At 43.0% G+C, this 13525-nt stretch overlaps 1 protein-coding gene across 1 annotated transcript in view; it reads right to left on the bottom strand.

The window, feature by feature from the left end:
* Positions 1 to 1884: 1884 nt before the first annotated feature.
* The window catches only part of SLC45A2 (solute carrier family 45 member 2), a 29089-nt gene continuing 17448 nt past the window's right edge, over positions 1885 to 13525 (bottom strand). Inside the window, exons 6-7 of the mRNA XM_032953415.2 lie at positions 12213 to 12418; positions 1885 to 4303 (exon numbers count right to left, since the gene is read on the bottom strand). Coding sequence (XP_032809306.2) covers positions 4070 to 4303; positions 12213 to 12418 — 440 coding nt within the window. The 3' untranslated portion in view covers positions 1885 to 4069. The remainder of the gene's footprint in view (positions 4304 to 12212; positions 12419 to 13525) is intronic.

Here is a 13525-nt window from a genome sequence, read left to right on the forward strand (position 1 = left end):
CAGATGATTTTGTTTACGTGTGCAGGAGCAGCCGCGTATAAAAAATACTAGCGGGAAGTATCTGGCGTTGCCCAGGCGAAAAAACACACACACACATCGACTCACATGCACATCGACTCACAAACACACGGACTCACACACACATACATAGACGTATACACACACATTGACTCACACCTATCGACTCAGACACACACACATGAACTTACACACACACACATCGACTTACAAACACATCGACTTACACGCACATATGGACTTACACACGCAAACACATTGATTCTGACACACACATTGACGCAAACACACATGGATTTACGCACACACTTCGACTAACACACACACACATACACATCGACACACACATACATCGACCCACACACAGACACATTGAATCACACACACACATCGACTTGCACACACACATGGACCCACGCACACACATCGACTTACACACACACACACATCGACTCACACACACACATATGGACTTACACACACATATGGACTAACACACATCAACAACCGCCATTCGCCACTAAGTGGCGGTGACGTCACCACGACGCTTGTGCCAGGCGATGTGCACCTTGAGGCCATGTGAAGTGTCGAACGCCCGCTGGCAGATCATGGGGCAGACCCAGATGCCACAGGTTGACTGAGACGACTGGCTGATGCACCACCTGTGCCCCCTACCGTGCCAACCTGCTGTGCTTTAGCCACCCAGCGCTCGGCTCGTTGTTGTGAACGTCGCTCCTCCGCCTTCCGTTGTTGTTGGAGGGGGACTGCCTCCAACTGCACAGTAGCGTCGTTCACGAGCCTCCTCCACAGAGGCCGATCTTGACACCGCTGGTACCAGTCATCGGCAAGTCCACTCAGCTCCACATCCTCCTGTACCACATCACTCCATCTCTTCTCTAGCCCGCGCCGCGCCCGTTTAGCCCCCTCGATCTGGCCGAACAAAAGCTGTTTAGGCATGTGGTAGCTGGGTATGCGGGCTGTATGACCCAGCCAACGCAGCCTTGCCTGCCGGAGGAGCTCACTGATGGGACTTTGTTCACGACTTTCAAGCATTTTTGAGCTGCTCACACAATCCAGCGTGGTTAAACCCAGGATTGATCGAAGGCAGGCCAGCCTAAATGTTTCTAACCGACGAAGAAGTTCCATTAGGAGGGGTCCATATTTCGCAAGCGCAGAGAAGGGAGGGAATGACTGTGGCCGAGAAGACCTGAAGCTTTGTGCGGAGCGATAGACCAGGTAGCTTCCACACAGCGTTACGCAACCGATGAAAAGATAATGCCGCTCGACTGATTCGGAGTGAGACCTATGCTGTTCAACTGGAGCCGGTCATGAGCACACTGGCAAGGTATGGGAAACTCTCCACTCTCTCCACAACTGCCCTATCACCAATTGGGAGTTGTGGGGGTGGAGTGTCCGATGGTACAAAATACCCAGGCAGGTGCTTAGTTTTGGTGGGGCTGATGGTAAGGCCACACCTCCTCTGAGTAAGCAGCAATTACCAGATTATCAGCAATACACAACATGGTTGAGCAATAGGGAGCCATCCCTTGACCGCACCCGGGCATCGATCAGCCTCCCATTGTATCTGTACCATTATTATTTTAATGTATTTATAACTACGTGACTTTACCGAAAGAACAAGGAGTATGGATTCCTGCAGTCCCGAAAGCTTCAAATCAATAATAGCACAAAATTGTTAATTTAACTACTTTAAAGTTGACAGATGGGAAAACGGAATAGCGCTGGCTCACCACGGGGCTTACACGCATGGTGCCTGGCTACTTTTCTTAAACGTAAACCCCACGGTTTGCGAGCCAAATCCTTCGCAAGTGTGCGTCCACAGACAGACGGACAGATAGACAGCCGGACAGACAAAAATGCCTTTTATTGGTAAAGAAGATTGTTTGACATGCATTTCGTACAATGCATTTCGTATCACATTTTGGAACGGATGGTGCAATGACCAGGGACTAATGGGCAAGATTTTATTTTTATTTGCTCAGTGTAATGCAATCGCGTATGAATGTTAATGAATATGGCGAGCCACGTTTGCCTGGTGGAAACAGAGTGAAGTGTATGAAGTACATCCATTGCACTCATCGCATGTGTGAGTGTTGAACACAAATAACTTTTACAACAACAAAAAAATCACATCGGGATTGCTTCATCCAAAAGAAATGTAATCATCACATGACACTTGCAGGAGGACAAAAAGCAGGTTTATATAACATTAGACACCCGCCATCGAGTCTTCCTTCTCTCGTACGGCGTTTGAACAAAGCAATTGGCTACATATACATCTAGAGTAGCCGAGGGGAGGCCAGACGTTCCACGTGTTATATTGGACAGTCATTAGTGATATGCGCCCAATGGTTTGCACCTCATCTCATTCGCTGGGAACGCGGGCTTAAAAGGATGCCTTGCATTGGTATTTTATCATGAGACAAGAAGAACTCTCACAACATCATTGGGTACAAATACGATTTCTGTACACTTGAAATGAATAATTAGCGTATTTCAAATGTTTACGTGGGGTTTGCATCTCGTATTTTAAGTATGTGTCAACCATTTTTTTTTGCCTTTTGTACGCTTTTGAGTTCGTGATATTTCAGTGTAGCTATAATTCTGTATTGTATCATAATGGGACCTCCTTTGCCAGTACCAAAATATGATTAAAGGTTTTTTCACATTTTTTCTGGCAACAAAACAGATGTTAAGATGTTAAAACACCAAACTGAAACATTTTACAAGGAATCATGTCTGCATTAACCACAATGCTTGTGGTCAGAATGCAAAAAAAACACTCTGATAATATATGCATTGTCCTCGAAACTGATTGGTCCACACCAGAGACAGCTTTCTTTTGAGCCTCGCCTCAAACGGTGTTCGACCAGAGGACGCCAAAATGCATAAAGCCCACAGACAATGCACTATCTGTATTGTAGTGTAAATATAATCAACTGGAGTGGAGTGGTGGCGCAGTGGTTAACGCATCACTGTACGAACCCCATCACCTGAGTTTGATCACCATCTACATTTCACAAAAGTGGAGTGATATCTAAACCAGTTCGGTACCTTCTCCGCCCCCTCACTGACCCACGCTGCCCAGTTTGAAGTATGCACAAACAACCCACATGATTTACATTGAGACCTAATTTGCCAGTAACAAGATATAGTAATAGGTTTTTACCCTTTTATCTGGCACAAAAACTGACACCTTTATACAAGGGATCATGTTTGCAATAACCACAACACAAGCAGTCAAAATGCAATACAACCTATTACTATATCTTGTTACTGGCAAATGAGGTATCATAATGTAAGTGCTTACCCCGAGCTCTCAATACTCTGATGGTGCGCTGTTTTTGAGTTGTACGCCTTTTGGCGTCTTCTGGTCCAACACCAATGGAGACTGGGCTCTAAGAAAAGCCGTCTCGGGTGTGCACCAATCAAATTCAAGGACAGTGCATTTTATTATCAGAGTTGTCTCTTGTTTGCATTTTGACTGCTTGTGTTGTGGTTATTGCAAACATGATGCCTTGAATAAAGGTGTCAGTTTTTGTGGCAGAAAAAAGGGTAAAAACCTATTACTAAACCCACATGATTATAATGGTGAGGCAGTACCTCAATCCAGTAGTGTATTAACAAAGGACTTTATAACAATATTATTAGAAATATTAAACTGTATCACCAACTAAAAGTATGTGTATCTCTAGTCCCTTAGAATGTTACAAACTCTAGTTTGGAAACTACAGGATTAATCACACACATTCCTTGTGTGTGTATATATTAAAATGATTAAATAACACCTGGAGTATAATTTTTTTCGAAAATAGTAACATTTCCATCTGAAGAGACAAGGAATAAACCGTGTAAAACATGCAAAACCTCTGAACTTTGTCACAATTGTCACGGCACCTTTCGCTTCAGCAATATTTGAGCAAAGCGGCCGAAAGTTTCTCCGCTCGCTGTGCGGATACATTCAAAGGTTGGGTGGTCGAGTTTGGTGAAAAACACACATTCAAAAAAACGAACCATCGTAAATCACGGCTCAGCTTCGGATGAACACAGCAATGAAGACGCAGCCCAAGAGCGCGACGGCCGACCCCGAGATCGCCACGACCACCACGCTGCCAACGGCGTTGACGATCGCGCCGAGGCCGGCGCCGACCAGGATCTGCGCCAACTGCACCATGCACGTGAGCGCCGCGCAGTCCAAGCCGGCGCCCCGGTGCGCGGCTTGGACTGCGCCGCCAGACTCGCCCACGCTGCCGAGCTGCGCCATCTGTAAAGCGCAACGCAGCACGGCACGGGCGGGCAGTAGGGTGGGGTGGGCAACAGGTGAACGCTTTTGTTAAGTCGCGCGTGCGTGCGTTTCGTCGTACGATCGTGACCGGTTTGCCGATGTCGTGCGTGGAGTGACGATGGAGGGATTTGGGGGAGGGCATGGAGGAGAGGGTTGTGTGTGCAATCCGTTCACATTCGTTGTATTATTTTGTAAATATATTTAGAATTTTAAAAGCTTTTTTTTCATGGGGTGTTGACATTTTTGCGATCTTTCAATTTGGCGCTGTATAAAAAATATAATTACGTGCCATGTACTAGGGCTGAACGATTTGGGGAAAATATGTAGTTGCGATTTTTCTGACAGATATTGCGATTTGATTTGTGATTAAGTTTTTTTTTAAGTCAAGCTTCAGTTCAATATTCACTGTGTAACAGATTTAAAACATGTGATTGAGCATTAGCACATGATACCATCAAAATATGAACTGCTCTGTATATTATAATGCAAGGATGAGAATTTAAAATATATGAATTGCTTCCAACATGTATTTTTTTATTGAAATAGACCAATCAAACATAGAATTGTTAAGCTAAATAAATTTACAATAATTCCAATAATAGGACTTTTAAAATGCCAAAAATCGCAGCCTTTGCTAATTGCTAATCGCATTGTTTCAAATGCGATTTCGATTTGAAATCGATTAATCGTTCAGCCCTAGTGTATACCCACAGCATGTCACACATTGTAATGCACATGCACTTAATCACACTGGTGCGCCAGTTAAAAGTTTATTTCCAGTGTTTTGTTGCCTTATCTAAAAACTGTACAGAAGATCTCGCAATGGTATTGGTAAGCTTAGCCGTCACTGAAATTGGTCCAGACATTCTGGAATATTTGTGATGATATTTGAAGTGTCCCTGGACAAATGGAAGGACAATCTCAGGAGTGCCTATTGGATCCACTGAAAACAACAGCTTATGACACGATGGTTTTGGAACCTTATTTCATAAGCCTCATAGCGTCAGGAGACACTGGAGGGGCCTGAGACTCTCCAACTGCCTCACCTGCTGAAGAATTTGCTCCATTACTAAAAAGCTATCGTCAAGTCAAAGCATTTTCCTATAAAAAGCAATGGGCGTCATAGCCTTTCCCCATATACATAGTAAGTCAGAGCTAAAGTAGAATGCACTGAAGGCCAAAGCAGATCGTATTGTTACTCATCTATTCAGTGATTAACATGTGGTTAAAGTTTAACATTGACTGTGCCGAGCCACGGTGTTGGCACAAGTCTATAATCCAGCACCGTGGAGGTCAGTGTTGGCGGATCGTGACATACGTTGTGGATCTTCCTTCCCACGGGCGTCAATGTACCATACCCTAGCTTGCCAGGATAATGCAGTGCAGTAAATGTGGACTCCAGGTGTTCCATCTGTACGGGGATAGAGTGTTGCCACTCACGCTCGTGGGTTTTCTCCGAATGCTCCAGTTTCTTACCTCATGTAAACACTAATTGGTTGAGAACACCTTAATATATAGAGGACCGCAGAGCTTTGGAGGAGGGTGGAATTTGGCACCAGTGCACCGCATGGCTGCCTTACCTGCTTGTCTATGGTTCTTCACACTTCTGAGTCGTTCTCTCTTCCTCTCTCTCTTCGAGTGAGTGAATATTGTACGCATCCCAAGTTGAAAACAAATGTATGATTTACCTGGACTCTTTTAAATAGTTGTTTTGCTTTGGGTGCTTGGCCAACAAATTGTACAAGTTCAGGATTTTAAAAATGTGTGACCCCTGCAGCCATTAGAGGCCACTACATTCACCACATATATATTGATTTATCATTTAAAAAAATGTTTTCAGTTGTAAAAGATTATGCCTTTTAGAATGGACAAAAGCATGTAAGTATTATTTGCAGAAAAATAGGAATGTGTTATAACATTTTATAGCTATTGGAGGTATGTTCTCATAAAAGATGGACTCTCACAAGCAGCATATCAAGTCCCATAGCTCAAACATAACATTTGCAGGGAAAGATAACATTTATTTTTCACATTCTAAGTTTGTGTGCTATGCTTTAGTCCAGTTTTAAATCACGTGCGCATTGTGAAAACACATCTACTTTTTATTTTTTGAATTGTTAAGCCAGGCTGGGCCAGGATTTTTTTTCACCCAGGCAACCGGAGAGCACTTATTATTTACTTATTGCTATAAAAAAAGATTAATTACGTATATATAAGAATGAACTATTTTAAAAATAAAAAATACTTATACAAGCAAGACAATTAATTAAAATATTTAAAAAAACCTAGTGAAGCTGACAATAGTATTAATAGTTATTGGCTTAAAGCTTTCGTGACTGCAAGAATTCCTACTCTTTGGGTCTTTCGGTAAAGTCACGTAGGTAGAAAAATAATAAAATAATAAAAAATCACGACGTTTCGATCGCAACACAAGCAATCGTCCTTAGGTGAAAAAATACAGCAGGCGGACTGCTGAGGCAGGAATAAATATAGCGAGAGAGCTACTGCAGGCCAGAGGTTATAAAGGTTTGAGATGGGTATAACCCAAGGGTAAGTGGGCGGGGCTAGCGATGGAATTTGCAAGTAAATGTAAGATCGCAGAGCTAGGTATACCTCGGCCATTGTATTGCTATAAATTAGCATGTCAGTCTGTTAATGTAACCCCACGGTTACGGTGCTGAAGAACGCCATTGTATTGCTCGAGATGAGAGATTAGCATGTCAATGTGAGACGGCTCCCACAGCAGCAGCTGTGTTAATGAGAGAGACATTCAGCCTATTAAACAACGAGCGACACCGCCGCATCGAGGAAAAGGGAGCAGCAGCTATGTTAGTGAGACATTTAGCCTGTTAATGTAAAGACATTTAACAAGGTAATGTAACTCAGAGAGTCGGAAATAACTGCAAACATAGGCAGGTAGGATGGAAGCATCACAGCCATTTATGACTTTACCTGGTTAATAACGTCCTTCCAATGATTGCTCAGTTTGTACCCATCTTCTCGGTTGAAATTGTGTCTGTGTTTATATATCTGGATGGCTTCATGAACAAATCTTTGTTGATAACCAGTGGATTTGCAAAGTACCTTCGTCTTGGAGAAATCAATTTCATGTGTGCCCACAGCGTTAAAACAATGATCAGCCACGGCAGAGATGTTGGTCTTACCGTGTTTCAGATCCGCCTTGTATTTGCGAACACGGTCTGAGACATGTCGCTTAGTTTCCCCAATGTAACTACTGCCGCAGACACAGCTTAGTTTGTAGACACCAGGGTATTGCATGTCACAGATGGGATCAGATCGTGAATTTTATGTACTATGCTGAATCGGACCTGGATCTTGTGTTTGCTCATGATTTTGGAAATATTTTTTGTGACCCCTGCTATGTATGGCAAGGTGATGGTTTTGATTGGGTCCTCAGGTGGTTCACTCCCAACGGTTGGGGTGACAGCTTTACGGGTTGTGCAATCCAAAAATCCATTCATCTTGAGGGCTTGGTGTACGTGCTTCAATTCAATGGCTAGGTGTTGATGGTCGGAAATGCAACAAGCCCTATGGTGTATAATTTTGATGATCATATTGTCTCGGACATGATTCCAACATCGTGCCAGGCTGCTGTTTAAAACACTGGCAGAACCAACTGATCTCCAAGAGTAAGACTCACAATTTAACTGCAATTCATGAACGCTTCAGTAAAATCATTCAGTTTTTTATTAATTGTAGCATTCTAGATTTGACGCTTTAGTGACTGCAAGGATTCATACTCTTTAGTTTTTTCGGTAAAGTCACGTAGGTAAAATAAAATAAATGAAAACTAAATTAAATCACGACGTTTCGGAGGCAACACAAGCTTCTGTCTTCAGGTGGAACAGTCACAGCAAAATAGCTGTATCAAGTGAAGAGCTCTGAGACACCCGAGATTATATACAGGTTAAGGCGGGGGGGAGAAGCCAGGAAGTGACGTGAGTGGGGAGGGGCTAAGTTAAGCCGCCTTTTGTTATGCTGCAGGGGGTTCGGGGGAAGCGGTGGTGCACTGCACGAGAGTACAACCACTGGTAGAAATGGAAATGGCTGTACAATTATAAGGTAGCTAAAGTTTGACTTGGTTGATGACATCTTTCCAATGGTTGCTCAATTTAAAACCATCCTCTCGGTTGAAGTTGTGTCTATGTTTGTATATCTGGATGGCTTCATGGACAAATCTTTGGTAATGACCGGGAGGTTTGCATAGTACTTTGGTATCGGAGAAAACAATGTCATGAGAACCCGCTGTGTTGAAACAATGATCAGCCACGGCCGAAGAATTCGTTCTGCCGTGTTTCAAATCTGATTTGTGCTCCCAAATTCGGTCAGAAATATGTCGTTTCGTCTCCCCGATATAGCAGTCACCACAGGTACAACTCAATTTGTAAACACCGGGGTACTGTAAGTCAGGAATGACATCCTTTACAGATGGGATCAGATCACGGATTTTGTGTACTGTATTGAACCAGACCTGGATCTTGTGTTTGTTTAGAATTTTGGAAATCTTTTTGGTAACGCCTGCTATGTATGGCAGTGTGATGATTTTGATCGGACTATCAGGTGGTTGTTTCTGTATGGTGGGAGAAACAGCTTGATGAGAATGATTTTGAGCCGGGTGGTGGTGGGACTCAGGCTTCAAGTAGGACTCTGTGTGGGTGGACTTCCTGTAAACAGAATGTCCCAAAGAGCCATCAGTCTTCCTCTCAAACAGAACATCCAAGAATGGCAGCTTGCCATCTTTCTCCACTTCCATGGTGAATTTGATGGATGGGTGTCTGGAGTTGATGTGGTCTAGGAAATGGTTCAAAGCTGGAAGGCCATGTGGCCAAATGACGAAAGTGTCGTCTACATCTCTTCCACAGGGAAGGACGAAGGGTGGATGTCTGGATGGCGTCCGATTCTAATTTCTCAATGAAAACATTGGCTATCACTAGTGACAAGGGGGACCCATAGGGGTACCCTCATTTTGTTTGTAGAAGGTACCATTCCAGGTAAAGTAAGTGTTGGTGAGGCAGTGCCTAACCAGCACAGGTACATCAGGGTTCAGTCCATGTTGGATCAAATCTTCAATTATTGTTATAGTGTCAGGCACTGGGACCTTGGTGAACAGAGAGACCACATCAAAGCTGACGAGGATATCGTCAGGAGATAGTACAATGTCCTTGACCATAGAAACCAATTGGGTTGAGTTAAGTACTGCTGAGGTGGTCTTGTCAGTGAAGGGAAGCAGAGTATCTGATAAAAAAACGAGCTAGCTTGTAGGTAGGGGAGTTGATCGTGGACCCGATGGATTGTAGTGGGGTCTTGCAGCCGAGGGTTTTAGGGAGGGACGTTTGGTTGGGTCGATTAGGGAAGTCGAACTAGTGATGATCTTGTTGGTTTTTATCGTTAGGCTGTTAATAGGATCACTTTAAATTTTTGAGTAACTCCCATCATTGAGTAAGTCCTGGATTTTGTTGTTGTACGAGTTTATCCATAATGACAGTGGCATTGCCTCTGTCGGCCGAGAGCAACCATTGGAAAGATGTCATCAACCAAGTCCAACTTTAGCTGCCTTATAATTGTACAGCCATTTCCATTTCTACCAGTGGTTGTACTCGCTCTCGTGCAGTGCACCACCGCTTCCCCTGAACCCCCTGCAGCATCACAAAAGGCGGCTTAACTTAGCCCTCCCCTCCCCACCCACATTCCTTTCCTGGCTCCTCCCCCCCCCCCCCTTAACCTGTATATAATCTCAGGTGTCTCAGAGCTCTTCACTTGATACAGCTATTTTGCTGTGACTGTTCCACCTGAAGCTTGTGTTGCCTCCGAAACGTCGTGATTTAATTTAGTTGTTTCCATTTATTTTATTTTACCTACGTGAATTTACCGAAAAAACCAAAGAGTATAATTGTAGCATCTTCGTGATAATAATTCCAAATATGTACCCCAGGGAAACCTCACTGAGTGTCTATTTTTTTTCGGAGGGCCCTGTATTGCCATGGTTGGCCTAATACCATGAATGCGCACCTTGGCTTCATGTGGATTGCTAATGAATTTAGCCATGTGGAAGTAAACCAACGAGGGGGAAACAATCTGCACTGCCATCTCCTGGCCATCTCAAGGCCCCAAGGCCTGGCAAAGCCATGGTGGTCAACTCCACCGTTCGATGAGCACTGCACCTCTGATTAGCACAACACACCTCCAATTTGCACAGTTGGCTAGATACGGTGCAAAAGAAGTTCAACATATGTACGACTCCAATGTCTGATATTAGATGCATTTAGGTTGATGTGGTCTTTGCAAAAACGCAATAACATAATTACGCACACTAAAAATATCTGCTCACAAACAACGTGCTTCCAGTATTCATATTTTCGTAATAATGTAAGTAATAATAATGGTGCTACATATTCAAGTCTCTCCTCTTAAGAATAGGTCTCCTGTCGTATCCAAGCTGATAACTATGTTTTATTTTACCAGGTAAGGTCCACTGAGCTACTATAAAGCGATTTTTCAGAAGCAACCTGACCACAAATGATAGCTCAACGGAGTGTCTTATTTTGTGGACATTTTTATAGCAGCCAAATACACCAAACACGTGTTTCTAAATGTCGAGGGGGAAAACCGGAGGACCCGGAGAAAAACCCATGCGGCTACGGGGAGAGAGACACGCAAACTCCAAATATACAGGGGTCAGGGTCAGGATCGAACCCACGACGTCCTGCATACCACGCGAGGTAATTAACATCTCGGCACCATGGTGCTCTCTCTCACATGCAGGCAGTTATGATACTGATCTGTAATTCCTTCCAAATCTTGACCATCCCTGAACCGTTGCAGTGGGGCCGTGTTTATCAATCCTCATACCACGTTTTCAGATTTTTTTTATAATGGAATGTGCGGGCCTGATGGTATGTTTATTTCAAAACCCTGTAATGAGGCAATACTACCAAATGCATTGCTAATGAATTTAGTCATGCATCCGATGCTGTAACATAGGCCCTTTCGCCATTGGTTAAGTCAGAATATTTAATTTGTCTGCCTTCAATTCACGCTGCATGCTTATATTCATATACATAATTGAGCATCTCTGAAATGTTATGAGCAGCCTTTGTATATGTTTTACATGTCGCATTTAATGTAAAATATTGAACTGAAGTCTCTTTTAATCAAATACATTTCCTTTTAAAATTTTCCATCAGTTCCCAGCGCTGTAGCAAGGGAGGCGCCACCCCAAACTGTAGCGGAATCGTTAGAAACGGAGCCGGCAGTTACTGTAGGTTGCTCACATTATTATTGGGTGGAGGGGGGGCGGCACGAGGATATCCCGAGTTACAGCTCAGTTTGTTACTTATATGGACTACTTAAATTCATAGATTATCGTTACTCACTGACCGATTGAACCAAATTCTAATAATGTTCTAGAAGGGCTGGAATGCTTATAACAATTCAGATTTTTTTTTTTAATAAATGATGGCCTAGTGTTTAGTTGGTTATACTCATAGATCAGAGTCAGTATTAAGTGAAAAATTGCTTTAATTTTCATGCTAAACAAAATTATTTGCCTCTACAGTATGATGCTGCAGCCAAAAGAAAGTGGGGAAAAAGTCCGCTCCCGGATACTTGCAAATATTTATGTCGATGATTGCGTGCAATCAATGTACAGTATATCCTAATTGTGTTAAAGGTCCAGGTAGAGCACTCCATGTTTGTGTTTTACTCTATCCTGCACATCCTTTGTGATTCAAAGGAACATAAATATATATATACCGAAAGACCCCAAGAATATAAATATAGAATTATAAAATTTAAAAAGTATATAAAAATATAAAATTCATATCTGCATGCAATGGTGCTACTGGGAGGTGAGGTTGTAGCGACTTACCTCTTCCTCCAGATGGTATTCTGCAACGAGGCTGTAGGGCACGGTGTATAACGTGCTGGACATGATCCCGAACACCGTGCACAGTGCCAGCGTGGAGTCGATGTTGGGAATGATGGCTATCAGACCAGTGCCAACACCGAAAGCAAAATATCCCAAAAAGTACATGGCTCGCAGACCCAGCACCGGGGTTATCCACTTTTGGCAATCTGCGGCACAAGAATATTAATTCGTGAGTGTTAGCATTAAGCCCAAATACCCCCAACAACATTTAAGCATTGTTTCCACAGTTGCACGGTATTCCTCGCTCGATTGTTTACTGTCAGTTGTGTGCAGATTCACTTTATTTTCATTAAGCCCTCTGTTTTATTGCAAGTGCTGAGTTTCGATCGAGTTCTTGCTGTGTGCGCTGGTTAAATGTTTTAAATGTTGGTGCCTTCTCTGAAGAGAGTAAATGCCTTGCGTCTTCGTCACATCACTTGCAAAAAAAAACCTTCCATAATAAAAAGCAAGTGGCTGTTATTTTTTAAATGTAATTATTTCTTGCAAAGTGACATCGTAGCATAAAAAAAAATCTAAGTTTTGGCATTACGCTCTGCACATTGAGTTTGACTTTTGGTTTTATACATGAAAAAACTAATTCGTTGAAAATATCGTCGACTCCACAATTGTAGAGCTCTTAAGAAGCTACGCTGATTTCAGCAACTTGCTGTTATGCTACAACCACTCTCCCCGGCGTCACGCTGTGAGCTCGCCCGCTCAAGGGAACACAGCGACCTGACACTCGGCGGTGTCATCACTGTGTGTTCTGCTTCACTGCCCTCAGTGAAAGGCCCCGACTGCTCATACCCAAAGCTGTTTCATTCCACCAACACCCTGAAAGCCAATTACTGCCTACGGACCGCATGCACCCAATAATGTCTAGATATAAACATTGGATGTCATTCATGTTCTTTTGTCAGGAAACCGTCACTTCCGTTGTGACATGCTACCAAGGACATATCATTATACATGGATTTTTTTATTTATTTGTTATGGTGATATGCACTAACGTTCCTGGGATTATGTCTCATTACATGTCTAGTTATGCTGAACGCATTTACGAGGGGTCCGGCAGTTGATTTTGTATTCAGCCACGAACAGTTAAGTCAATGAATGCATTGTCGTGTTTATGTGCAATAAAATCACATGTAGCATTAACAAAAATAAGGCTCTTTTTAGAAAGTTTGTGATTTGCAATTTTGGAATCGTCAGTAAAAAAATTCCTGAGCTTAAATATTTACAGCTTATCACCATATGAATAATTTTAGAAATTG

The sequence above is a fragment of the Petromyzon marinus genome, chromosome 13 (genome assembly GCF_048934315.1).
Source record: "Petromyzon marinus isolate PM22_M1 ecotype Great Lakes invasive population chromosome 13, UKy_Petmar_22M1.pri1.0, whole genome shotgun sequence".
Taxonomy (NCBI): Eukaryota; Metazoa; Chordata; class Hyperoartia; order Petromyzontiformes; family Petromyzontidae; genus Petromyzon; species Petromyzon marinus.